At 34.6% G+C, this 26,207-nt stretch overlaps 6 protein-coding genes and 2 long non-coding RNA genes across 27 annotated transcripts; 3 read left to right on the top strand and 5 right to left on the bottom strand.

Moving 5' to 3' along the window:
• Positions 1-130: 130 nt before the first annotated feature.
• On the bottom strand, positions 131-2,459 carry AT5G24580 (Heavy metal transport/detoxification superfamily protein). Of its 5 annotated transcripts, NM_001343881.1 has the most exons (5): positions 2,304-2,459; positions 2,014-2,044; positions 1,692-1,914; positions 1,225-1,491; positions 176-789 (listed from the first exon to the last, which is right to left on the bottom strand). In NM_001343881.1, exons 2-5 carry the CDS (start codon positions 2,032-2,034, stop codon positions 341-343), a joined length of 960 nt encoding a protein of 319 aa, NP_001331936.1. In that variant the 5' UTR covers positions 2,035-2,044; positions 2,304-2,459; the 3' UTR covers positions 176-340. The 5 variants fall into 5 exon arrangements, with proteins under 5 accessions (NP_568449.1, NP_001331936.1, NP_001331935.1 ...); NM_122366.4 differs by having other exon boundaries at positions 131-789; positions 2,014-2,400; NM_203101.1 differs by lacking the exon at positions 2,304-2,459 and having other exon boundaries at positions 205-789; positions 1,692-1,911; positions 2,014-2,212.
• Positions 2,460-6,321: 3,862 nt separating this feature from the next.
• TIP (TCV-interacting protein) lies at positions 6,322-9,023 on the bottom strand. Its single transcript, NM_122367.4, has 5 exons — positions 8,493-9,023; positions 8,020-8,300; positions 7,670-7,927; positions 7,126-7,584; positions 6,322-7,046 (listed from the first exon to the last, which is right to left on the bottom strand). The coding sequence occupies exons 1-5, from the start codon at positions 8,668-8,670 to the stop codon at positions 6,867-6,869; spliced, it is 1,356 nt and encodes a 451-aa protein (NP_197847.3). The 5' UTR covers positions 8,671-9,023; the 3' UTR covers positions 6,322-6,866.
• Positions 9,024-11,504: 2,481 nt separating this feature from the next.
• AT5G24600 (TRP-like ion channel protein (Protein of unknown function, DUF599)) lies at positions 11,505-13,472 on the bottom strand. Of its 2 annotated transcripts, NM_001203455.1 has the most exons (3): positions 13,128-13,446; positions 11,816-12,321; positions 11,571-11,707 (listed from the first exon to the last, which is right to left on the bottom strand). In NM_001203455.1, exons 1-3 carry the CDS (start codon positions 13,287-13,289, stop codon positions 11,644-11,646), a joined length of 732 nt encoding a protein of 243 aa, NP_001190384.1. In that variant the 5' UTR covers positions 13,290-13,446; the 3' UTR covers positions 11,571-11,643. The 2 variants fall into 2 exon arrangements, with proteins under 2 accessions (NP_197848.1, NP_001190384.1); NM_122368.4 differs by having other exon boundaries at positions 11,505-12,321; positions 13,128-13,472.
• A 1,297-nt stretch (positions 13,473-14,769) lies between these two features.
• Positions 14,770-14,969, top strand: AT5G03785. The gene has a single exon (NR_142709.1). It is a non-coding gene; the product is annotated as an other RNA (long non-coding RNA).
• Positions 14,970-18,024: 3,055 nt separating this feature from the next.
• Positions 18,025-19,200, top strand: AT5G24610 (cyclic AMP-responsive element-binding protein). Its single transcript, NM_122369.2, has 2 exons — positions 18,025-18,099; positions 18,475-19,200. Exon 2 carries the CDS (start codon positions 18,524-18,526, stop codon positions 18,962-18,964), a length of 441 nt encoding a protein of 146 aa, NP_197849.1. The 5' UTR covers positions 18,025-18,099; positions 18,475-18,523; the 3' UTR covers positions 18,965-19,200.
• A 750-nt stretch (positions 19,201-19,950) lies between these two features.
• On the top strand, positions 19,951-22,361 carry AT5G24620 (Pathogenesis-related thaumatin superfamily protein; the record flags this gene model as incomplete). 4 transcript variants are annotated; one of them, NM_001203456.1, is made up of 5 exons in its annotated part: positions 19,951-20,016; positions 20,286-20,378; positions 20,995-21,174; positions 21,257-21,622; positions 21,732-22,307. In NM_001203456.1, exons 3-5 carry the CDS (start codon positions 21,134-21,136, stop codon positions 22,234-22,236), a joined length of 912 nt encoding a protein of 303 aa, NP_001190385.1. In that variant the 5' UTR covers positions 19,951-20,016; positions 20,286-20,378; positions 20,995-21,133. The 4 variants fall into 4 exon arrangements, with proteins under 4 accessions (NP_001190385.1, NP_001332412.1, NP_001332413.1 ...); NM_001343883.1 differs by lacking the exon at positions 19,951-20,016 and having other exon boundaries at positions 20,356-21,622; positions 21,732-22,236; NM_001343884.1 differs by lacking the exons at positions 19,951-20,016; positions 20,286-20,378 and having other exon boundaries at positions 20,639-21,622; positions 21,732-22,236.
• On the bottom strand, positions 21,835-22,343 carry AT5G03805. The gene is made up of 2 exons (NR_142710.1): positions 21,941-22,343; positions 21,835-21,904 (listed from the first exon to the last, which is right to left on the bottom strand). It is a non-coding gene; the product is annotated as an other RNA (long non-coding RNA).
• BIN4 (double-stranded DNA binding protein) lies at positions 22,331-26,140 on the bottom strand (the record flags this gene model as incomplete). 12 transcript variants are annotated; one of them, NM_001161266.1, is made up of 14 exons in its annotated part: positions 25,807-26,117; positions 25,579-25,677; positions 25,238-25,484; positions 25,003-25,064; positions 24,387-24,618; positions 24,183-24,308; positions 24,033-24,097; positions 23,903-23,956; positions 23,624-23,732; positions 23,308-23,354; positions 23,196-23,222; positions 22,938-23,013; positions 22,660-22,805; positions 22,331-22,568 (listed from the first exon to the last, which is right to left on the bottom strand). In NM_001161266.1, the coding sequence occupies exons 2-14, from the start codon at positions 25,627-25,629 to the stop codon at positions 22,470-22,472; spliced, it is 1,341 nt and encodes a 446-aa protein (NP_001154738.1). In that variant the 5' UTR covers positions 25,630-25,677; positions 25,807-26,117. The 12 variants fall into 12 exon arrangements, with proteins under 12 accessions (NP_001154738.1, NP_001154737.1, NP_197851.5 ...); NM_001161265.1 differs by having other exon boundaries at positions 24,033-24,109; NM_122371.5 differs by having other exon boundaries at positions 24,033-24,109; positions 24,387-24,621.
• Between the last annotated feature and the right edge of the window lie 67 nt (positions 26,141-26,207).

Consider the following 26,207-nt stretch of genomic DNA (forward strand, 5'->3'; position numbering starts at 1 on the left):
TCTCCAAATTCCCACTAGAATCTCTTTGTCTTTATAAATCCTTTTTACATTATGACATATAAATTTTCCTCTAGAATATACAAAACAAATTCGTGTCACACTTTGTATTCTTACATGAATTTAAGTAGATTCCGTATCGATCGTTGTTAATTGTTATAGTTGCGATTACGTATATACCAACGCGTAACGTATCCACCGATAATTAAAGATACCAAACACACGTACATTATATTAAAAAATAAATAGTTTACAAATTCTTTACCTATTTTCTTTCTTTTCTTACCTAATTATTAATTCCTCTAATTATATTTTCCATAGACATATACGAAACCAAATTTAATTAAGAAATGCAACAAGCATTAGGGTTCTCGTCGCTAAAAAGCTGCGGCGGAGGAATCCTCTCTATGACGTATGAAGGTTGATAGTAATACATCATCCTCTTCATCCCTTCTTCTTGGGCCATAGCCGTCATTTCATTGTCTCGTCTCTCTTCCTCCGTAGCCGCCGCCTCTTCTCCACCACCTTCCTCTCCATTTTCCTCTCCCTCCTTCTTCTTCTCTTCTTCCTTTTCCTCTCCGGTCTCTGGTGGTTTTTCATTGCCTTCACCGCTCTCCTCCTTCTTTTCTTCCTGCGCGGCCGCGGGGGCTTCAGGTTCCGGGTCAGGTTGGGGTACGATTCGGGCTTGCTTTTTGGTCCGACGGTAGACGTAATCCACAAGCTTCTCAGCGTCCATTGTCCCAGTCACTATTACTTTTCCCGTGGTGTGCTCTGTCACAGTTGTTTGGACCCCTAACCAACAATATTAGTTAGTCCTTTAAGCTCAATATTAATTACTACTAAAAAAAAATAGAAACTTCGCAAAATCTAATTGTCATCAACAAATTTAGCTTAAACATGCATGTGACGTAATGCATAACGAGATATATAGTAACTTCTTCTTTTTGACATGATATATAATGAATTCTTAGGTGACATCTATACCAAATGATATATTATTTTAATATGGATGCGTATGTTTAATTAAAAACGGTGGGAAATATATATTATTATTTTTATTTAACGATTATTGCGATTCATGCAGAACAACAAATTATAAAACAAAATACCGTTTTCAATACAACCAAAAACTTTTAACCATCCTTAAAATTATGTACATTGAAAAAGAGTATTTTGGTTTTGACTAGATCCACAAATATATATATATATATATATATATGCATGTACCTCTCATTTTGAGAATCTTCTTCTTGAGCTGGTCAGCACAAGCTTGGCAGTGCATGTTAACGCTGAGCTCGACGGTGGTGAGGCCGCCGGAGACCTGAGAGGTTATGATTGGTGGCAGAGGCTCTCCCTCAGCTGCCGGAAGCGGCGAGAGGACTTTGGCCATTCTTTTAGTCTTCTTCTTGATTTTGTTGCACACTGCTTGCGGATCCAACACTCCCTTTATCGTCACTTGGTTCTCATTCATATCCATCACCACTTCTTCCACACCTAGACATTTTTAATATGTTAAAAAAAAGAATTAAAATTTCCCTTTTGAGCTTTATAAAATAATATTAGGTAGTTGGGATTTTGAGAATGAAGCTAATGGTTTTTATATATTAGAAAGAGAATTTGTTTTGTTGATTAAAAGTGTTGAACAATTATTCTTAGCAGAATCTAATCCTCCATCCATTCATATATTCTTTTACCTCTAATTTTTAGAATAGATCTTTCAATCTTCTTAGCGCATCCAACACAATGCAAGTCGACGTAGAGTATGAAGGGTGGAGGCGGTGGTGGTGGTTGCGGCTCCTCTTCCTCCTTTGGTTTCTCCTCCTCAGCCGCCACTTTCTTCTCCTCCGCTACATCTTTCTTCTTCTCCTCCTCCTCAGCGGGGACGGCCTGTGGAGCAGAGGCTGCCTCCTTTGCCTCCTAATAATGAAAAGTTGAAAACATCAATCACCAATTAGTTACAAAATAGGTACTTAATTTGTTGTGGTTTAAAAGTATTGAAGGAACTTTAGATCTTACTGGTTTTACTTCTTCTCCCATGTTTTAGAATCTGTGGTTATAAGACGATTATGAATGAAACGAAGAAGAAATATATGTTATGGAGGGAATGAGTAGAGAGAGCGAGTATTTATATGAAACACTAGTATATTAAAAAACGAAGGAGAATTAGAATTATTGATGAATAATTAAAGTTATAGTATAAGGTAGGAGCTAAACAGAACATAAAGCATAAGAGGTTGATTCCATAGCACATGGCAGAAACTAATCATCCAACATATATAGACACACACCCCTTCACCCCCTTGTACCTTATATTTAGATTTATTCTCACCACTAATTATGTTTTGTAATTATTTTACAAACAACCTTTTCGATTTTCTTTCTTTTGCAATTTACTATTTTTTGAAGAGGGCCCGGAACAAGATGGTCCGAGGTCGGTAGGTTTTATAGGCATAGAATGTGGGTGTGCTTTGATCATGTACCTTGAATGATTGTATAATGGGCATCGTATTAGTTATGTCCGGATGTTGTTCGTTTTGTTGAGTCAGTTTTTTTCAGTTAGGCTTCCAAAATATGAAATTTAATCTTGTTAATTTTAGTTGTAAGATATGTGATCTTTTACTGTATTCAAAATCTACAAGTTTTTGCATGATAATTTAGTTTTTCACACCTCAACATGAGAAATCAAATTCTAAGTTTGATATAAAAACCACATATGTATTACAATATTCTAAGAAAACAATTTATTACTTGCAAATTCCTACCACTTAGCTTGTTCCTTTTCTTTTCATGTTATGTGGATTACTCCCTTCTGATATGTATATTTTTTTTTTCATGGGAGAAACGTATATTCATGATAACGCGGAAAACTATGTATAAATAAAAGGAACGTACCATGAGAAAATAATTTTTGGCATCGAAAAGGACAATACTTTGCATCATACTCACCGACTTTATTGGTTACATTTATATTGTTCCTCCTTAATTTTCTATAGTAATTTAATCTTTCCTATTCTTAATTTTAATATAACTTCTAACCCAATGTTAGTTCGAGAAAAAGATGATAAGATGACGTGTCATCATCTCTACCCAACATTATGTTGTCAGCTAAATAATTTATTTACTAAGAAAATACTTATCATTTACAATACGAAGAGGTTTTATTTTTATGTTTTATAAGTAATACATTACAAAGTTAAAAGCTAAATTTCACACACAAACTATTTTGTTTGTAGTGTGTAATGTAATCGAAAAAAAAAAAATAGTTCAGAAAGTATACTATTTATTTCTCATTGCAAGTAATTTCTATAGTTCGAAGTGGTTAGAAAAGACAAATCAAACTATAGTTGCATACATTGTATGAAACCATTAGATTAGTTTCTCTTTGTTCGTTAAAGCGGATTTGGTAGATTTGATTTATCTCCTTTTAGCAGAGGCATCAAAATCCTTTAACCACAAGTTTCGGTTACTTGTATTCTCGATACTAAGAACAATCTAATCAGTAGAAAACTCACTAAACAATGTGTTCTATATTTTCATAAAAATAGAAAAATAGTATTCACATTTCTTCAAAAGCAATTTTTGGGGATAGATGCAACATGGGGTGCCCAATAAAATGAAAACTATTAAAAATATATTTGGGTAGATTAAAGTGTTTGTAAAAACCCCTTGGCATGGTGGAAAAAGTAGAAATCACGTGGGATGCTTTAGATTAAATTTGGACAAATGAGAGAATAATTTCATTTTGTTTGGCAGTCAAGACTTAAGACAACTCTTGTAGACCAGTAGATGTTTGTTACTCGATTATGCGACTAATGTTAGTTTACGTGATTATGTGAAGTTAATGAATAAATTAGGGGCGTTTTATAGACAACACGTATATCATATATTTCTGGTTGATATCACCATCAATGTGTGTTCTTATCCGTCGTGCCCTATTTGATATATCGCAACTCAGACATTATGACATATTACAACTATCATATAAAGTATAAAACAAATAAGCTCGATAGTTGGAAGAACTATTTAGAAATTAAAGTGAACCTTTAGAGGCATTTACGGTTCGCCACTAAGACAAAATTAGCTATAAGAAAATGATAGATGAAAGTGTTCAGAGAATTCACTCAGATTCTTAATGTACGTAGTTGACCGGTTTATAATCCATGTTTGGTAACTTTCTAGTTAACTATATCTTTTTTACTTTTATAATTTTGTTTTGTTTTTGGAATTATAATCCTTTTTATAGTCTTTGTGAAGTAATCTAATTTTATTTTAAAAACTTATAACAGAAAAAGAGGTAAAAAGGTCGGGTCCATGTTTACATGTGCCCAAACACCTGGAGCTGACTCAGCTTACACAATATGCTGAATGTATACATTTTTGTGCGTATCTATGAGTCCATCTTTTATCCAAATATGATTTAACAAAAAAGTACATTTATTTCCATATTTCTTGGTGAGTTTGGCAATAATTTTTAATAAGTCTTAAAGAGTTACAAAATTTTAAATTTAGTATATCCACTGTATTGCTTATAAGAATGAAAGTATTCGTAAATAACAAAAATCTCATTTTTACTATGTAATTGTTTGGAGTGGATTAGGTAATGAAATTGAAGAATTTTTCAGGCAAATGATTTTTTTTTTGTTACAGAGGTAAATGATATTTTTAGTGTTTGTTATAAAAATATTAAAACGGTACAATAGAAATGTATTTTTTTCATAATAACCTGCAACGAAATTTTTTTTAATGTAAAATGTTGAATATCCGTTTCGAACGAATAAAAGTAACATATAAAACAATTTTTCATACACAACAGCTGAAAAATGAATCACTTGTATTTTACCTTGTGTCCATCTCTAAATTAGTTTATACTTTCTATATTATGCTACAAACTAAAATTGGTCTCCATCGTTTGGTAAAACTGATGATATTATCACTTTACTTGTAGTAAAAAATTCCTCTAAAACTGCGAATTTGGACTTAACTTTTTGGTATACCTGCTATAAAATGAACTTTAAGTAATAATAATTGACATGTAATTTGTATCCGATCGTTTTCACAGTTTGAGTCTCAATGTATAATTTACTTTTGACGCGCACTATCTTTATGGGTTTCAACTATTGTTTTATCCAAATGGACCTGAAAAAATCTCAATGTTGAGACTTGAGTGGTTTGTATAACTCAAAACTCAGCAGATGTTATCGCAGATCAAAAATCAAGACAATAAATAACCTCTGGTTTTTTATAGGTTAATTTTACGTACTAATGGTTTTTGCATTTGTTAAATAAAATTGATTTATGGAAGATTTTTCAGATCGTTCTGGAATTAACATGAAGTTCCTTTTATACCAACCGGCAATATGCGACTTTAATCTGATTCAAAAGTATATCCAAAAAGTCAAAAATACAAAAAGCCATATTGACTAAACCATATAAAAAAATAACTCTATGCCACAACCGAATTAGTTTCTCTGCTAAAATAAGTTTATAGACTCTCTTTTCTTGTCATCCGTTTTTAATAAAACTTAAAAGAAATTTATAGACTTTTGTTTTATGTAATGTGCCATGTTAATGATCAAGCATCGAGTCATTCATATCCACTATTGTATATTTACGCTTTAAAAGTGTGCATCACCTTCTTTGGTCATTATAAATTTATAATCGAAATATTAAATTGATTAAAGAACATGATACGTGAATTCTAAAAATAGTTGAGATAAAGTTAGTTGGTGTTCGGTGCATCGCATGTGGAGACATGAGTCCAACTGCAATGGCGTTAAGATTCGAATGCACATATTTTATGCATTTACGATGTTTTTATATATTGGAAAGAATTGTATTTTCTTTTCTTACTCACACATAATTTTGAGTTTTATTCAAAGTATGATACAACATTGATATATACTACTTATATCAGCTAACACATTTAAAAAGTCTAATAATTGTTTTGGTACTTACGTATTTTGGGTTTTATTCCAAAGCAACACGACAGTAATATTGATACAAACTGCTTCCTATGTCTTATTGTAAGTGTTGTTTAATTTTTTTTACAGATATCAAGAAAACAACTAAATTTTGAAATTTTATTCTTGGTCCATACAATTAAGTAGTAAGGATACAATTATTCTTGTAGAAGCCGGATTTGCCAGAAGAGGACCGGCCATCTTTGCTAACAAAGCCAAAAAGATGTCGGGCAAAAGCCCAAAACTTGGGACGGCAGTTTACCAGAATAATCCGGTCGGCAGAATTCAACAGTTCCTCTCTCTAAAAGATATGAAGGAGAGAAAAGAGAGGTGATCATATTATTTGAACTATTCAAATATGCATTCTTTTGTCCAAAAATTTTGTAATATATTACTGGGCATACTTAATGCCATAAAATACCCAAATGACATGTTTAACAGTCCATACCCTCAATCAAACCGTCCTATCATACTAAACATGTTTAATGATATACGAAATAAACACACCTCTAATAAATATCTCTACCCGGTCGGTTCGTACTAACATGTTTGACACCGTTTTCATTACGGTGCTACCATTCGAACTCGTAGTTTGTTTCTGATTGTACAAGGCTACTAAAAATGTCAAAAACGCAATCTCAAGACACATGTGGTCAGGAATAAAAAAATTTCCAAACATTACCATCTGAATATTATGAGTCGTCGTACATGTTAACTACAAGTCTACTACACTCCTAAACCGACCATGGTTAAGCTTAAGCCGACAAAAACAACAACAATAACAACAGATGCAGAACCAGGCCAAAACCCCTGTTATACACACAAATCCGCGCTCTCTCCACCCGTAAAAACCACTTTCTTTATTCTTACTATATGAATTGATCGGAACAAACATCACATTCAGCGGATTTATGCGACTAGACTGCAGACCGACATCACACACACAACCGCTACCACACCGACTCTGAAAAGCCCTCTGTATGAACATCCCATGGCTGCAATTTTCTTGAATATGAAACTAGTCCTGCTCTTTGATCTTGTGAAATTTCCACATCCTTTCGTCATAGTTTCCGTTGTTGTGTCCTTAACCTATATACATTTTATCGCATAAATATAAGGATCATAAATTGTAATACATGAGAAGGTATGAAAACAAACTTCTTCTCACCTCTTTCTTGATAAATTGAAGTTGTGTACTGTCAGTTTCTGACTTGTGGCTGTTAAGGTTAACCTGAAGACGCAGCCTTCTTGAGGCATCGCCCTGCATTACAAACTGCTCAGCACAACCCGGGGCTTGTGCTCGTCGAGCTCTAATCTTAATTCCTCTCTTAGATTCATCATTGATCTTGTTGCATGAGCTAAGATTCTGTGGCTCATATGGGATCTGTTCTGGCTCATAGGGAATGTCAAGAAAAGAATCCAAGAACTTGGACATATATTCATCCGCATCATTTGTACCGTACTGAGTCTGAATGTAATCCTCATTGTGGTTTTTGAACAATTCACTAGACTCAGATTGTAAGCCATTGAAAGAGGAACCGAGCTCAGATTGCACCTGAGAGTGCAACGGAGAGAACAGCTTCGGGGAATCAAACTCCATAAACGAGAGCCAATCGATATCGTCAAGCTGTTGAGTAAAATGAAGTTTGTAAGTTTACAAAGCGGTTGTACCGCCTCCTGTAATGAAAAGAATGTATTTTGTTCATCCTTACCCCGGTGGTTGTAACCTCAGGGACAGAGTATCCACTACGACATTCGCTGGGGATTACAAGAGAAGACTCTGCGACGTCACAAGGATTAGTCTCTTCTGTTTTAGGGAAAACAGGAGATACCTCAGACATTTCAACCTCGTCCACAACAGTTGGAGACGATACCGCTGGTTCAACTTCACATGACTTTGACTCTTCTGGTTCAGCAGCTCCGTTCACAATATCTTGCTTCTTAAACAACTTACAAACAACAAACGGATTCTGCAACCAAAAACAATCAAACAAACACAATCAGAAACACAAAAGACCTACACACACAAGTTAATGCCATCATTTGCCAAGTTGGTTTTTACCTGGCCAGACTTTGTTCCATCAAGATCCTTCTCAGTAGCACGATACTCATGCATAATCCAACAAGTTCGTGTCCCTTTAGGAGCACGACCTGTATAAAACACTAGAGTCCTCTTAACACCTATAATCTTAGTCTTTCCTGATTTGATCTTACGGTCTTTTCCCGTCGCCTTCCAGTATCCAGCCACAGTAGCTCTATTCATTCGACTTCCACTCGGATATTTCCGGTCCAAAGGACAAAAGAAGAGCCACTCTGAGTCTGTTGTCTTCACCACAGAAAAATCTACACCACAAATACTAAAGTATAAATCTTTACTCAAATTCACTAAGTCCACTACCTAAGCTAAGAAGTTATTGATCATATTGTTCCAAATTCAAACATGCATAAACCGGAATTGAAGCCTGGGAATTGCTAAACCGAGACTAAAGAGCTAAAGATGAATCAACGAATTGATTTGATGAAGAAAGGAATTACCAGGCAAATCCCAAGGCTCCCATTTGCAGATATCGATCTCACGAATTACTCTAACGTCGTTATCGTGACCGTTGATCTTGAGCCGGAGATAGTACCGGACTAACTCTTCGTCCGTTGGACTAAATCTGAACCCAACCGGTAGTGAAGCGAGCGATAGTACTTCCATGTCTTCTTTCATAGTTGCGTGAGACTTTGAGAATTCGAGAGGAAAAGAAAAAATCACAAATTCGACTTCAAGGTGATATCTAAAATGAATTTGGATCAAAGATGCGATTCAAAGGTATATAGAAGAAAACTAAGAAAAAACCAGATTCCAGAATTTGATGAAGTACGAAAAGAAAAAACCCTAAAATTTGACACGATTTGGTAAAGTGGAGAAGAAGGAGATGTGACACGATTTGGTCAGACAAGAGAGATATCAAAGACAAAGAGATGAAAAAGTGGCGCGTGGATAGGCGTACCACTGTTTCCCAGAAAGTCATAAAACACAAAACCACGTTCGTTACGCGTAAAAGGCAAAACAGAATGTAAATACCTATTTTACCCCTGAAGTATTGCAGTAAAATAGTTACGGAAATAGGGGTTATATGAGTCAAAAGGTGAGGATGTCTGAACGAGAGATGTCACCTAGCGAATCATATATTGACACGTTGATGCTATAAAGGAAGCTTCGTGATAGTTGTACGGAAGTTAAAGAAGAATTAAATAAACTTAATTGGTATCATATTGATTTACCAATATGAAACAGTTTACACAACTGGCCAGCCCATCTTACTAATAGTGTTTGTTGTTAAAGCCCAATAGATGAGAACCCAATTCAACCATTTTTTTTTCTTGGTCGTGTGAAGTCTGAATCAATTTATTTAAACCAAATAATGTAAATCAAATAGGTTTAAACTTTAAAACGTTTGATATCGAAGTCCGTTGGTACTCAAAACTAAACCTCAAAAACAGAGAAGAAAGTAGCGAGCGAAAAGGAAGATCTTATTTATCTAAACTTAACGTTCGGCCGTTTACAAGATATGTTTACAGCCAAGCCTCGTTTTAAGAGATACAACAAGAATAAAACTACACAAGTCAATTGTCGAGCTTATGTCTTTGAATCCGAATGAGAATGTTCTTGTACTATTCTCGTCCGACTTCAGGTGTCCTTTTCTGGCATTCCTCTGTCAATATTTATAGTACTTCAATGAAAGTACACAGTACCATTTTCTGAGCGATATGAAACTTCTATGGCGGCTGATCCTTTCCAGAAAATGGGCCTCATCTCGCAATGGGCTGCGGCTTTCTCAGGGGGGCTGGTCTTCATCATTCTTAACTGAGGTTTTCAATGACTCTTTGTTTGGGCCTCCGAATGTTAAATGGGGCGAAGCCCATATCCAACAAAGTTTATCTAAGTCATTGCTTTTTGTTTTGTTTTTGGGTTTAGACCTCTGCGTTTCTAGTTTGAGGATAGTCTCTTATAGTGTTTGATTAGTTGGAATGTAATCTTTTACAACCATAATTGTTTTTGTGAAGACCAAATTGTTGTGAATTAGTTTTAGAAAAAAAAAAAATCTTGTGACCGTAAATCTTATATTTCTACAACCTAAAACCATATGTTGTTATAAGTTCTATAAGTTATATTTTTAATTTAATCTCTCTTTTATTTTAATTTTATTTCCTCATGATCATTTTTTATGTGTTGCTTATATAATGTACACTAGGCACTAGATGGATATATACTAATAGTATAAATACCATGTATAGTTTTGTTTGTTAATGTATACTTATGTATAAATTTTGAACAACATTTGAACAAAAAATTTATATGTATATATTCTTTTCAACTAATATGTAGTTATTATCCGACTAACATATAAACTATTTTACATGTTTATATAGATTCCATTTAACCTATATGTGCATCACAAAATTTGTGTTGTTGTTTATTATATAGTTTGGTTAACTATAATATTTTATAAAATATTTACTAATCATATTTTAAGATACGACTAATAAATTTACTTCTAAGACTTTATATCCCTAATATCTACACGTATAACAATAAAATACACGGTTGCATTTTACACGCTGACGGTCAAAATTTTACAGCGAATAATTTACGGTGACATGCCAACCAATCACTTAGTTACTAAAGACGTTTACTTTCTATCTCAAAGTTCAGTTTCTGGAAATATTTTATTTTCCGTTGTTTAAAATCATAAATGTATGTAGCTTTTAAAATAGTTTTTGGCTTTCGAATTTTAGTTTGTAATTTTTTTTTTTGGTGTAAATGTTAGTTGTTTGAAAAATTTGAATGGTAATTAGATGTGGATTTTAGTTTAGTTTTAATTTATTTGAAAAACAAAGAAAAAATATTAAAACTTGAATATGTGGAAATCTCTCTTTTTATTTTTATTTTATTTAGAAAATTATGTATTTCCTCATGATCCTACTTAGTGGCTATGTTCTATCTGATCAAAATTTAAGAAGTCACCAAAACTACAAGTTGTTAAATTACTAAATATCTCATGATGATCCGACCCTACCCAATTGCTCTTTTCATTTTATTATTTTGTTACACTACCAATATTAAACATATCGAATCAAGATTGTGCGAAACACAAATTGTCCCACGGTATATCGTGGGTTAAATCCTATATCAACGTTAGTTAAAAAAATATAGAAAACCACCCACTATATATATAGTGTTTTAAAAAAAGATTAAAAATAAAAGCTCCAAAAATAAATACATATTTAGTTTTACTATTATGGATTCTTAACATTTGTCCTAACTACAAAAGGGTTAAAGAGATCTCAAACAATTAATGTGGTTGACAGAAAAAATAAGAAAAATGTTACCTCCGAATACCATATATTATAAACGGGGAAAGAAAAAGCTATAGAAGTAGAATTTATGAACATTTTTGATCCAAGTCCATATTTGTAATTTGTTCTAAATTCTTCGTAACTTTTAAAGTAAAGGGTTGAAAATAAACATGGAATATATATGATCCATATATACCATATGCATATGCAAAATTACCAAAAAAATATATATATCTTTGACATCAGTAAAATTGACAATTTTACGGTTAAATGACAACAAATTTCTTCACTTGGTTACAGAGTGACACTTTGACACGGTTCAACTACCATTGAACCTGAATCAATACAACTTACAAGATTTGTATGTTCCATTGAACAAAACTCTCTTCAATATATCTGAACCCCTAACCATTATCAAATTAAAAAAAAACTACTAAACATTCTGAGCTAAGCTTCTAATCTCGGGCTCCTCCGCGTCTGCGGCTCCAACGCTACATTTCATCGAGTCAAACGTTAAATCAAGGAAGTACAACGAACAAACAAGAACGCAACAAGTTATGAACATTGGGATGGGACCAAAGATCCATAGGAATAAAGGCGAGGAGAAGTAGAACGCTCGTAGTCCTAACGACCAGAAGTAACTCCCACGGTTAACCGTTGCAGCCACATAATCTTGGTTTATCATAAGACTACCATTACCACGACCACCTGAAGAAACAGCCATGAGCTGTTTAAAGGGGACATTGATAAGGATGCTTGCATGGCTGTAATAACGAATTGATTGGACATTGAGGAGAAACGCGACTAGGAAACACACGAGGATTGCGAAGAACTTGAGCGAGAAGGCTCGGTCGCTTTTGTCTCCAAACACAAACCAGACTGATCGCTCTCCTGTAGCGCTAGTCATTAGTACCGCGATTAGTGAACATAACATTATTGCGGTTGATGCTAATAGAGTTGATGCCATTATGTTGTTCCTTAGCGTTTGAACCGCTAAAACGCCGTTTTTGGATGAGTCCTGTTTACAATAGTTGTTAACGGAACATAAGTTAGTACAAGAAATCTCAAATCCAACAAAAAGTGAAAAAAATTGGTGGAGGAAATAATGTAATTATAAACATTTTTTTCAAAAAAAAGTTTCCCAAAAATGCAAAGCATCTTTTGAGTGTTGTTAGCTTTCACACTTGCGGATTCATTTAGTAAGGAAATGTTCAAAATCTTGCATTAACGTAAAGAACTTTAACATAATTATGTTCACATAGAAAAGAAAAAATCTGAGCAAAAGAAGAAAGAAAAACAACTTGATACTGTTTCAACTTTCAATATTAGTATCAATTTATGAGGTGCATGCATGATGATTATACTTAGAATTATACTCATATTTATATATAAACCATATACTAAACTTTATATATGCACATAGTGAGATAGAATCTCAACCTCACATCCTCCAATCCAATACAAAAGGACCTGAAACTGTTGTCAGTATTTTCTTTCCCAGGAAAATCTCTACACATGCATACACTTATCATTTATCACTTCTTATTCAATTAATTCATCTTTATCGTTATGTGTAAATCAACACTATAAGCAATTTATATAAACAAGATTCTCCTTAGTTATCATCTCCAACAACCCTCAAAATATAAAACCAAATGAGCTAAAATAATTTTGCATTTTCCAGGAAAAAAATGATCATATAACTCATGTAAAATTAAGTAGAGAGATCAATCATATATATTTGACTAGAAAAAACAAATCTACATATGCATTTTTATAACCAAAAGCAAATAAATATGATTAAAAAATAGTAAAAAGATAGACCTCCATCATGGCTTGGACCCAAAGGCGGCGATTGAAGGCGTTAAGGCCAACAACAGTCGAAGAAGGACGGTGGATGATACGGTAGAGAAGCCATAGATGATAAAAGACCATCAAAGCAAGCCCTAAAGGCACAAGTGTATAATCTAAATACTCACGCTTCATCTTCTTAGATCAAAGATTGATCACAAAAAAAATCTAGAAAAAAATTGAAGGAGATTGAGAGAATCAAAGTAGAGTACGGGTCTTACGTGGACCTTCCCGTATCTAATGCTATATTTTTCTCTCAATTTTTGTTTTGAGCTTTCCGGATTCTTAGGCGTTTCCTTTCACTCTATACCTCTATTTATAGATTTGAGTCTTTATGTATAAACGTGTGTGTGTGTGCGTTATTAAATATGTGTACAAATCTCCAACTTGTAAAGGAAGAACCCTATAGCTGTTAAGTTTGGACCAGCCGTTGCCATTTGGCATTCGGATTTACCAATGTTTTTGTTACCAAACATATACTATATTTAAAAGTAATCGACTAATTGATATATATTTGACATCTAGTTGAATTTTTTGAAAGAACTCCTAAAATCCTAAAATCCTTCATCATTTTAAGTTTTCACTCTTATTATTGGATGCAAAAATCTAGTGTTACAATTTACAAATAATTGCTGTAACCACAAATACTAAAAGTCAGTAGCAATTCATGGGATTTCCGAAGCAATGTTAAACTATAAGGACTAGAAAAATCATACATTTTATTAATTTTACAAAAAAAAAAACAAATCAGAATTTATTAAAATGGTGAAACATTTCGAACCCAATTTGGTTTTCTTGGATCTTCCATATTTAACATATATATATGAAATAGAGGTATTCTAAAACATAGAATTGATTTTTTATATTAATTCAAAATTACCACAAAATATTTAAAACATCTTCAAAACTTTTATTGATAAGTCCTAAATCATTTGTAGGAATTTTAGAAAATAATATATGAAAATATGAATTTTATAGGTTTACTCTATATATAGATTATTCAAAATACAAAAAGTAAACAATACTATTAAATTAACTAGTTTCGTATCCACAACCTTTAATTTATTTATGTTAACCATTTGTAAATCTAAAGGTCCATTAATTAGTGAATTAAGAAAAAGAAAAAAAAAGCATGCAAAAGATGTATTTAATTTTGTTTGTCAACAACTCACACTCTAAAAGTTTTTTTCTTCAACAACTCACAACACAAAGCATGCGAAAAGTTTCTTTCACTATTTTCAAAAAATGCAAAAGATATAGTATCTATTAATACTATGACATAATCAAATAATAAACAAATTTTAAATTAAAAATTTTCATTGCAAAAGATATATATTTTATAATAATAAAAAATACTCTATCTTGAAAAACGAGGATACGGAAAACATTTGTTTGGCAAGTTTATATCAAAATAAATAAATTACAGCCTTTCATTACAAAAGATATATTTTCTAATAACAAACATTCTATAATAATAAAAATAAAAATTTGATAAACTTTACAATAGATTTAAAATAGCTAAGTTTGCAACAAAATAAAAATAAAAATGAATGTGGCGTTTAATTGAAAAAGACCAAAAAAGGAGAAAAATGTGAGGAAAGTGGAAAACTTTTGAGAACATGCACGGCCCACTAGAGGCCCACCTACTTTCTATGACGTCTCTCTCTTCATTTCACAGCTGATTTGGCATCGGTATATTCCTCGAGGATTCCCCACCATAACAATGTTGCCATTTTTATAATTATTATTAGAACAACAATAACAACTCACTTACATAAGTTTTCGAAAAAGACAGTAAATTATGGTGATCAAAAGTTGCTCAAGGCATTAAGAAAATGTATGATTCTGAAAATTGTTTGTTCTAAATCACATAAAGTCTGTTTGTTCTAAATCACATAAAGTTTTGGGCTTTTAGCAATTACTATATATATAACCCGGACGTTAAAAGAAGACCCGGACGTTAAAAGAAGAGTAAACTTGTTTCTTCTTTGACTTGGAGGAAATATTCTTTTAAGAATTTAATTTATTTGTGTACGTTTTTCTTTTTGTTAAATTTTTATTTGTGTACGTTGTGGTACCACTTGGTAGAAAGTAGAGCCGTATATGTAATATGTGTCACTTGCATGTTCATCAAATTTCAACAACTACTATCACCAAGTCTTAAAGAGTAATCCTATGGGAGGCTCGAGGAGCTAAGAAAAATGCTTATTAAGATTTGAGATTAGCATTTAATTGGGAGCGTGTGACATGTTACCGTTACCATTAATAAAAGACTTTCGTTGACTTGTTATGAAGGAAATTTAATCAGTCCGTGTTATTTTCAACTATTATTGGATCGGTCTTGAAGTTAGCATCCATACCTCTCTTCACGTGGGTTTATCTATTAGGTTTACACGTGGTTTATACATACATGACTCTTTGTAGATACATTATTTAGGGTCTGATTGGATAACATTAGAGTAATTGAGAGTACAGTAATTGGGAAAAGATGTATCAGGAGGAAAAGAAAAGTGATAATTAGAGTAAAAGAGAGTAAAAATATATAATAGATTTTTTAAAGTAATTGGTAGTTAATAAGAATTGGGAGTTATTAGAAAGATTGATTAAAAATATATTTTTGTAATCAAATTGTAAACTATATTAAATAAAAGTAAATAGCTTACATTAACAAAATTTAAAATATGTTCCATTATAATAAATATAATTTTAAGTTATAGTCTACTAACGACGTTGAAGTTTACGTTTGTTTATAGACGATAATTATTATGCAATATGATCACATACTATACGCATATATATTCCTGACTCTAATATATATTCGTTTTTGTTCTCAGTTTGACTTGATGTCTATTTTGAGAAGAGTTTCTTGCATGTTTAACTAGTAGTCTGTTGCTTTGAAAAGATGAGAAGATTTTTCTGGTCCGAACTTTTTCACTTTCATTGATTTATGAGTTCAAGTTAGAGATATCCTCTTTCCTTATTTCTCTGAACTAACTATGCGTTTTATTACAGGTATTTTTGGACCTGTTTTTGAGTTGGATTATAATGAAGAGACTACAACTTATATAACCTTTATCCATGTTAAGATTAGAATTATGATCACATATCGTCTTATATTTTTTCGAAGAGTTCAATTTAAATCCATGGAATGAGCTATGCTAGGATTTGGGAATGAAAGGCTTCAGAGAATTTGTACCAATTGTTGCCTTATAAATCATCATGCCAATAATTGTCCCCTTTTAGTTGCTCATGTGGTTCAAGATGATGAAAAAGATGTTCTAGTTGTGGGCCTGTTTGGAAAGAAGGTATTGGATCAAACAATCTTACTCATCAAACTCTTGTAAATAATTCTGAATCGACATCTCCTCATACTCACCAATATCCTAGCCTCCTCCTCCTACTTCACCACCTTTACATGACAATGAGTTTAATGGGGGTCTTCACCCTCCGAGGTTTCCTGCTTCAAGTTCCACATCTATGCATTCCTTTTCATTCTCTTCTTCTGGTCGAAGATTTTATGGTAAAACACGTTATGACATAAATGAAAGCTCTAAACGTAAGAAAGAGAAACAAATTTATTCACATCTATGCAAGCATTTATGCATCCAACATATAAATTCAAGTTGGATGCGATAAGATCAGCTGCAATCTTTTAAGTTTCAGTTGTTGGTCTCATTGAGATTTGTTATGATTTTGCTATTTATCAAGTTACCAATTTACAGCTGTTCTTTAATGTTAGAATGTCTTGTATTTACTTATCTTTGTTAGTTTATATATGTTATTGTAATTTGTATTTGTCTCTCCACCTTGAATTCTCTAATGATAGATGACGTTGTTTGGATATTATATATATCAAAGGTTTACTAGGTAAAATGAAAACGATTTTATAAATTTAGGTTATCTATCAAAACGATTATAAAAATTTCTTTATTAAAATAACATGTGTTCTAAAAACTATTCACATGTTAAGTCTTTTTACTTACTGTATTGGGATTTCTAAATTCTGAAAATTGAAGAATTATTTGACTTTTTTTTTTTGTGTGTTTGAAATCAGTTGACAAAATCACAAAAACATGATAAAGTGCAATAGGACATGATCCTCCCGATTCAAGGTCCTAATTTTGTAGAATTGCAAGTGGGCTTTAAAAAAGCCCAAGTCAGATAAACATTGACCACAATAAAGTCAAAACTTTGTTAGACGTTAACAGAGTGAAAAATGATGTGAAGGAGCAAAGAAGACGGGTAGAGAAGTTAGGTAGGCCAAAGTCATCGCACTCTTCTTACCGTTTCTCCTTTTCTTTCGTTTTCATATTCTTTTTTCTCTATGAATTAACTAATATTAATTTTACGGCACCACTTAATTTTTCTATGAATTAATTAGTCTTAATTTAGCAAAAAATTACCGTTTATTCACTTCATTTAACATGGTTCTCTCACTATCATAAATCATAAAAATAATTACTATTTTAACCATCGCATAGAGTCAAATAGGTAATTATAAAATGATAGGAAAAAAATAGGTGAAATTTGGGTGGGGATTTTTTTGTATCTTTTAATTTTTGATTCCGCGCGGGTTTGGTTTAAAATATTACCAAGGAATAACTGACACGTGATATATTATCTCTCTAACTCTCGATAAGACAAAACAAAAACGAAATAAGTAGACGAATTCAAAATTTAATTAAGTGCATACAATACATGTCCTCAAAAAATGAATTAACAATGAATATAAAAGAGAAAAAAAATCACTGGTGGGACCCGTTTAGTGGGACCGTTAATTAACGGAGTTAGGATCATATTATCCGTTAGAAGACAGTGTTAGTTCTCTCTCTCTAATCTATAAATATCTTCTTCATCTTCTTCTTCCCCCACTCTGCTCTTCTTCCTCTTGTTGCTATCGTCTCTCTCTCTCGGGTCAAAATTAGGGTTTCGTTTCACTATCCAGGTATGTCTCTCTCTCTCTCTCTCTCTCTCTCTCTCTCTCTCTCTCTCTCTCTCTCTCTCTCTCTCTCTCTCTATCTTACCTTTCTTCTCTGTGTAATTTGCTTCTGAAATTTCTAATTTCGTGGAGAATCTTCTTCATCTTACCATCGGATCTGGTAGCTCTCACTTCGATTCATTTCAAATTTGGATTTCAAATTTCGTTCTTAGAGATGTATAATCGTGGAATTTGTAATCTATAGCTTAATTACGTTCAAGTAGATTCGAGATTTGATGTGATTTTGAAGAATTGATTAGCTGAAAATGTGGAGTGATCTACGTTGTCTGTGATGATGATATTGATGGTTTTCTTCTTCTTCGGCTTTCTTCGGTTCTGCAGAGTGTATACAAAGGTTGTTGTGGAGCTTTTATCAGATCACAGGAATAAGATGGAGGTATTTGGAAAATCTCCCATGGTTGTTACATCTGCCAATGTTATTTACTTGTCTGCAATTCTGGGTCGCGATTGCGATGGACACAAATGTGATTGGAAATGTGAGAATGAAAATGTTTGTGGGAATATGTATCGCTGCAAACTAACTGGACTAACTCATGTCTGCGACAAGAACTGTAACCAGCGGATTCTCTATGATAACCATAGCTCTTTGTGCCGAGCCAGTGGGAGGATTTTCCCTCTCTCGTCCGTCGAGGAGCAGGCGGTTAAAGGTGTTCGGAGGAAGCTTGACGCCGCTGAGAGTCATCCTTCTGAGAGCTGTTCGTTTAAGCGTCGTCGTCGTGATGCTCAGTTCCATGCTTCTCCTTTCGAGAGGTCTTTTACTGCTGTGAGCCCTATCTGCAGCCCGGCTGGAGACGGAATGGAGTTGGTTTAGATTCCATGTTGATCTCCGCAAATCCTGAGACTGAGAGGCCTCTTTATCTTACGTAGAATAACTTCCCTTTTCTCTTTCTTTTGGACAACTATGGATATGAGACATTGTGCTATTGCTCTCGCAGGGAGGTCTAGGCATATCCTCCCTGCCTTAAAGAGAGCTTTTATCTTAGTAATGTTGAACTTTATGTAGTACTTATGTAGGAGAGACTTTATAATTCTAATGCTTTATTCTGGATCTTACTGCTGTCGTATTTAGGTGATGTTTGATATCTCTTCTTGTCCACCTTTAGTTTTTTCTTGTGATTGGACACGATATTTAGGCAGGCTTTTATTCAGCTATGTATCTTGTTTTGGCTACTATTACGCAGAGCCTGACACACCATGGTTGATTTCTGTAAGTGTGGTGCTACAGGGTTTTACACATTGCTAACCAATTCCCTTGATCCTTTCTGATCGAAACCTAATTCTAACAAATTATGTGTTTATTTCCAGCTTTCCATTTCCTTGATTGATGAGTATTTGGGGTTCTGAAATTGTTTTCTGTTTGTGCAGGTTTCAAATGTTGCAATTCAGGAGAGTTTAATTGTGTTTCTTTTATGTGTACTGATTTGTCTGTTTGAATTTTCTTTATCAAAGGAGTAAATCTAACTGATGGAAGTTTAAACCTTACTTTGTAGGTCCTCTTGTGTTTGTGCTCAGCAGGAAACAACAATCATGGTGTGATTCATTGTCATTGGCAACATAAGCTGTTACTCCTTAACTGTGAGAAGAAGGCGGGCATTGAATAGGTATGAACTACCCAAAGAGGATGCGGTTGGCCAACTGTGTTCAAAACTATCAACGAAACATGGTAATTATGTGTATTGATGATCAAAGAATTGTTACCGTTAGTTACCCTTCGTTTTTCATTTACCTGTGGGCTCTGCTTCTGTACCAATACCTGGCTATATCTGAGGTTCTGATATTTTTCCAATATCTATGACCAGGTACAATCTCTTTAAGTTTCTGATGAAGACAACTTCCATGAGTCCCATCTAAATCGCAGTCTTGGTAAGTCATAGCGTACTTACAACCTTCTTGTTCCTAACTGCTTGTTATAGTCCTAGGCTACAGCCTTACAACATCCCCTACTCTGAAGTATATTTACAATGGTGAACTAAATTAACTCAACAATAAAAAAAACTATTAATCGTCATATAGAAAATAATCTCCAGGTTTGCTTCATAAGTAGAACTGAGAATGGAAATGTTGCTTCAAGTTGTTGTTTTTCAGCGTGGATTTAATGCAATAGTTTAGCTGACAGAAAGGTGAATGTCTAGGCATTCGATGGTTTCCTGGGATCGTTGAAGATTCTCTTCTGAAGAAGTTGGCAAAGTATCAAATGTTGACTCTGCCGCTACGATAAGATAACGGTACGGGAATATTTCTCCCTAATAGCTAACGAAAATAACAATCACTATTTTACTTTTTGTTGATTTTTTCTAATTTCTACTATACAAATTTGATTACCAGGAAAATATTTTATTTTTATTTTTTATCATTTGTTTTTTTTTTTACCAAAGATATATTTGGTTACTTTATTCAACTCAATTGTCAAGGAACCTGGATCTAGTGTAAATTCTCTTACATGAGACATCACTTCATTAGTTCTATAATAATATAATAAACCGATGAAAAGATGGGGAAGTAAGGCAAAGAATTGCCTTGTCGGAGAGGCCAGTGTCCTTAGAGTAATGCTAAACCCTAACATATTGTCTTGGGGCTTGAAGCTCTCTAAAGCAACTTCACCGCTTAAACATTGCATCCTTCTCTCCCTCTACATTTTATTTGTTATAAACCCTGGTCCATGGACTTCCCAGCAAATCCATATTTCAGAAATCTTAAACGTTTATACGATAATGGGAAGATCACCAATGGTTCCTATGGCTGTTCTTGTTTATGTTTCTCTACTGTTCTCTGTTTCTTATTCCTCCACGTTCGTCATCACAAATAACTGTCCCTTTACTATATGGCCTGGAACTCTTGCAGGCTCTGGCACCCAGCCACTACCCACCACAGGGTTCAGGCTTGATGTGGGACAGTCTGTTAGAATTCCCACGGCTCTAGGCTGGTCAGGTCGTATTTGGGCTAGGACTGGCTGCAACTTTGATGCTAACGGCGCGGGAAAATGTATGACTGGAGACTGCGGCGGAAAGCTGGAGTGTGCTGGTAATGGCGCTGCTCCGCCGACATCTCTTTTCGAGATCACACTCGGTCACGGTTCTGATGACAAAGATTTCTATGATGTCAGTCTCGTTGATGGGTATAACCTTCCCATAGTTGCTCTCCCGACGGGTGGTGGACTGGTTGGCGCTTGTAATGCTACAGGATGTGTTGCTGATATCAATATTAGCTGTCCAAAGGAGCTTCAAGTGATGGGAGAGGAAGAGGCTGAAAGAGGAGGGGTTGTTGCATGCAAGAGCGCTTGTGAGGCCTTTGGGTTGGACCAGTACTGTTGCAGCGGTCAGTTTGCTAACCCGACCACATGCCGACCGTCTTTATACTCTTCCATCTTCAAGAGAGCTTGTCCCAGAGCTTATAGCTATGCCTTCGATGATGGAACCAGTACTTTCACCTGCAAGGCTTCTGAATATGCAATTATCTTCTGCCCTGGCAGGTATATATGATATGCCCTTTCTCATTTTAATTTGTTACAATGCTCTCTGCAACCTTTCAAAAACTGTCTGCATATTCTGATTGATTATCTTTCCCCGTATTGAATCCAGGGTAAAAAGACCAGACAGTCTGAACTCGGATCCTCCCAGCCCACCTCAGAATCAGTTAGGGCAACCTATGGCTCCCCCAACTCAAAATCAGTATGGTCAACCTATGGCTCCTGCACCTCAGTATCAGTACGGTCAACCTATGGCTCCACCGACTCAAAATCAGTATGGTCAACCTCTGGCTCCTCCGACTCAAAATCAATACGATCAACCTCTGGCTCCTCCGACTCAAAATCAATATGGTCAACCTATGGCTCCACCAACTCCGCCCCCACCCGGACCAAACGAGGATTCAATGACTCCCCCACCTCAGAATCAGAATGGGGATGGGCAGTTCATGCCTCCTCCCACTTTGGACCAAGATCCAAACGACCAGTATATGAATCCCCCAATTCAGGATCAGAGTCAAAGAGAGACTCAATCTTCATCCGATCTTCTTCGACCTTACCCTGTCTTGTTGCTTCTTGGCTTTAGTCTAACTGCTTTGAGGCAATCTGGCACGACATGAAACATAATCATTCTACTTTTTAATTAGAAATGCTACATAACTGTGTAGAGGAATCAAACAGACCATGTTTAATGTCTTCTCAGAGATTTTTTATACTCCAATAATCAATGTCCTTAGATTTACCTTGAATTGTTTGAATTGACATGTAAAACTCTATTTCATGTATATAATGTCGTCTCAACTGAATAAATGAAATGTTGCGTTTAAGGAGTGGGAGATATCAAAATCATAACTCATTTCTTGGCTTTTGGCTTCTTAGGGGCAGAATTTCTAGCCTTCTTTGCTGGTGGCTGCTTCTCTTTAGATGGTCTTCCTCTCTTTTTTCCTATAACCTGCAAATATTCCACATGTAACAAATATTCTTTTACTGTAATGGATTTACATCGATTTCATAGGAGGAAATTCTAAGTTTTGTCATCGTACAGTTTCGCCTTTTGCTTTGGCTTTGGGTTTGGCTTTTGTGTTGGTTTCTTCCTCTGTGCCTACACTTTGATCAGCTGGCTTTACAGCAGTCTTGGCGTTTTTGTTACTTTCATCATCTGATTCGAACGTAAATCCTTCCAGAGTGCCTAAATGGGTTATTGTATTAGCCAGAGAAGTAGACATTTGCGTAAAATCAGTTTACTATATCCAGAATAGGGCTTCAAGAAGACTGGCAATAATGAAGTCACTTGGAACAGAAACAGAGAAAACGAGCTGACCTTCCACCATTGTTTCTGCCTCGTAGACATTAGATTGTGGTATCAGCTGTATGAAGTCATTCATAATAGCTTCAATCTGACAAGGGAACATATAATCCAAAAATTAGGCTATCCCTCCAATTTATGTTTTAGTTTCCCAACCAAATGCTAAAAAGTTTAGAGTGCACATAGAGTCGCGATCTATGAGCAATATACAACTTAAGATGGTATCTGCATACATATACATTGAAACAAGAAAGCGCAATAGAAATTACCAACCTTAGCCTCTGTCTGACCTACGTTAACCTGAAATACAAGATCGCTGGTATGAATAATTGTACCACAAGTTCCCTTACAATCCGAGAAGGTACAAGAAGAACTAAAAACATACAACGCAAAATGTTCTGGATGGAATGATTGTTGATTTATATATGGTTCCTGAAACATTAAGTGAAAAAGGGTTACTAAAGAGACTCCAGTCATGGTAAACTAATTCTGTAACCTGTTACTTGTAACTGAATCAGCTCTGTTACACACAAGAGGCATAGCTGATTCTGCTACATGTTTTGCAAAAGAGTACGAGAACTATTTTTGGAGTTTCAATGGGAGAAATCGAAAATTCAAAAGCATAAAGAGTTAAGCCAGCAATATATATATATATATATATATATATATATATATATATATATATATTTGAGTGAACATACCTTTCAAGTCCAAGTACATGTCCCCGGTTGTGTCTGAAACAACCACGCGTCCAACAGCCCCCATGTCTCCACTCAAATCTATCGAGTCACCTTCACATTCAACGAGTACCTGTAAATATAGTTCATTGTTTTTGTTAACCACTGTGCTTTATCAACAAATAAAACTCTAAAAATAGATGCAGTTTGGCCTTTCCAGAACATAAGTGTCACCAGCTTCCATAACAATGATATATAAACGTAGAGTGTAAAACCATGTGCAAAGAAACATAGTTGTATTACCTTTGTACGATTAACCTTCTCAGAAAGTACCAAAGGCAATCTTGAACTTGAGCCCTGCAAATTTAAAGCTGATCATTAGGAAGAACCAGAGAAGAAACAACAATAGTGGTCCTCATACAAAGGTCCTTACAGAAGAAGGCTTGATCTTCTGATCCGTTGTTACTTCCTCGGCTATAATGGTATCTGTATCTGTATCTTTATCTTTATCTGCATGATAGAGGAACCGTTGTGTTCCTTTAGAAAAATCCTAAAAATTCACAAACACTGATACAATTCTTACCTTCAGTTTTTAAAATTTCTTGTGCACAATTTTCTTCCTTGGGTGTCTTGCGACTGCTTTTTGACTTTGTTTTTGGAGATTTTTCCGGTGTTACTTGCTCGGCTATAGTGGTATCTGTATCTTTATCTGCATGATAGAGGAACCGTTACATTACTTAAGAAAAATCCTAAATTAAAAAAAAAAAAACATTGATACAATTCTTACCTTCAGTTTTTAAAATTTCCTGTGCACTATTTCCTTCCTTGGGTGTCTTGCGACTGCTTTTTGACTTTGTTTTTGGAGATTTTTCCTTTCGAACTGTCTTAACTGCTGGTTCTTCCTCTGTAGCTTCAAGAACAAAATCCGCATCCTTTTCAGTTGACACAGTCACTTCCTGCTTTATAGGAGAGGATGGCTCAGAATCAGATGAGACAAGCCATACAGAATCAGCTCCTCCCTGCTAATGATACATTTAAATAATGTTAACATATCTTCTCAACACTATACCAAATTAAGAGTTAGTAGTTTTACACCCCTACGATATTATATTCCATAAATTAAACTGATCCATGCAGACACAAAACCTTGAAATAAAAAACTAAGACAGATAAGAGTGCTGGCGATAGATCACCAACTAATTTCATCATATCTCATAGAAGTCCAAAGCTGTCCTAGAGTTAGTTTATAACTAGTATACCACTATCTTGACAATACAATCCATTTATCAGGCAGATACATTCTGACAAGAAACACTTGAATCACAATATCGACCCACTAAAGCAAGTAGAGGCAACAGAAACACTAAGGAGTACGATGGAGACAGTGTCCAAAAGGTTCTTACTTGAGCATCCTTATGCTTGCTAGAGAGTTTTTCACAGTCAACGTTGTTTCCATTCTCCTTCCCTGCACACGAATCTGCCCGAGTCAAATACATGCTTTTAAGAGCTCAACAGTTGAACAATACTCCCCTAAATTCATAAATTGATATTCTCTCCCTCGCCCTCCAAGAAGGAAATGACCCATAAATGTTTGTTCCTCTAATCTCAAAGCAAAACAACACAGAAAATCTTCCATACCTTCAAGGTTGAGACTAGCATCTGCTTTCTTCTTTCTAGAAAACACCTGCTCGATACTCACTTGCTTCGTCACAACCTTCGTTTCGGAATTCTTCCTAGTCAGTAACTCCACAGATTCTGTCTCAAGAACCACAATGTCGTCACCGTCATCATCAGGCAAAGGAAGAGACGAAATGACTTCAGATTCCCTATAAGGACTATCATCATCTGAAGATGATAGCGACAACAATGAAGTAGTCATGGGTGCCTGCGTAACAAAACCATCCACTTTCAATTGTTAATTTCTATATATTTCAAACAAATATATAAAATAGAAACAGAAATCAGATTGAATCTGGAACCTCGTAAGAGCGAAGCCAATCTGGAGATCCCTCTCTAGAGCTGCTGCTCATAATTTCACTTCTTCAGAGCTCAAAACAACAATCTAAGCTTCTTCCCAGCTTCAATATCCACTCAATTACAACAAAATCAGGTCGTACATTCAGGATTTACTTCGCAATATCAAAACCCTAAAAAGAGATCTTAAAAGCTATAAATTCGATTGAAAATCACATGAAATCGAAGCTCACATGAAGAAGAAGAAGACAAAATTGAGTGATTGACGAATCTAATGAGGTTAAAACCCGGCGAGGAGACGTGGAAAAGGCATCTGAATTGACTGAGGCCTGAGGGAAGAAGCAATGATTTCGCCGGCGGAGAGATTGAAGTGTGTGAAAGACGCGGGAAGAAGATTGGGGCATAAACTGCTTGTTCGAGTTTCCAAGTGTTTGGTCACAAGAGCAATACTATCCCCAACGTCGACGTAAAATTTACTAAAAGCCCAATATGTTTTAATAGAAAAATTAACATAAAGCCCAAATTCGATGTAATGGGCTTTCATCTTTCAGGAAAAATTAACATTAGCCCAGATATGCCAATAGAGTAGAGATAATGACGAGTGACGACATAAAAAAAGGCACGCAAAGAATAT

The sequence above is a fragment of the Arabidopsis thaliana genome, chromosome 5 (assembly GCF_000001735.4).
Source record: "Arabidopsis thaliana chromosome 5, partial sequence".
Taxonomy (NCBI): domain Eukaryota; kingdom Viridiplantae; phylum Streptophyta; class Magnoliopsida; order Brassicales; family Brassicaceae; genus Arabidopsis; species Arabidopsis thaliana.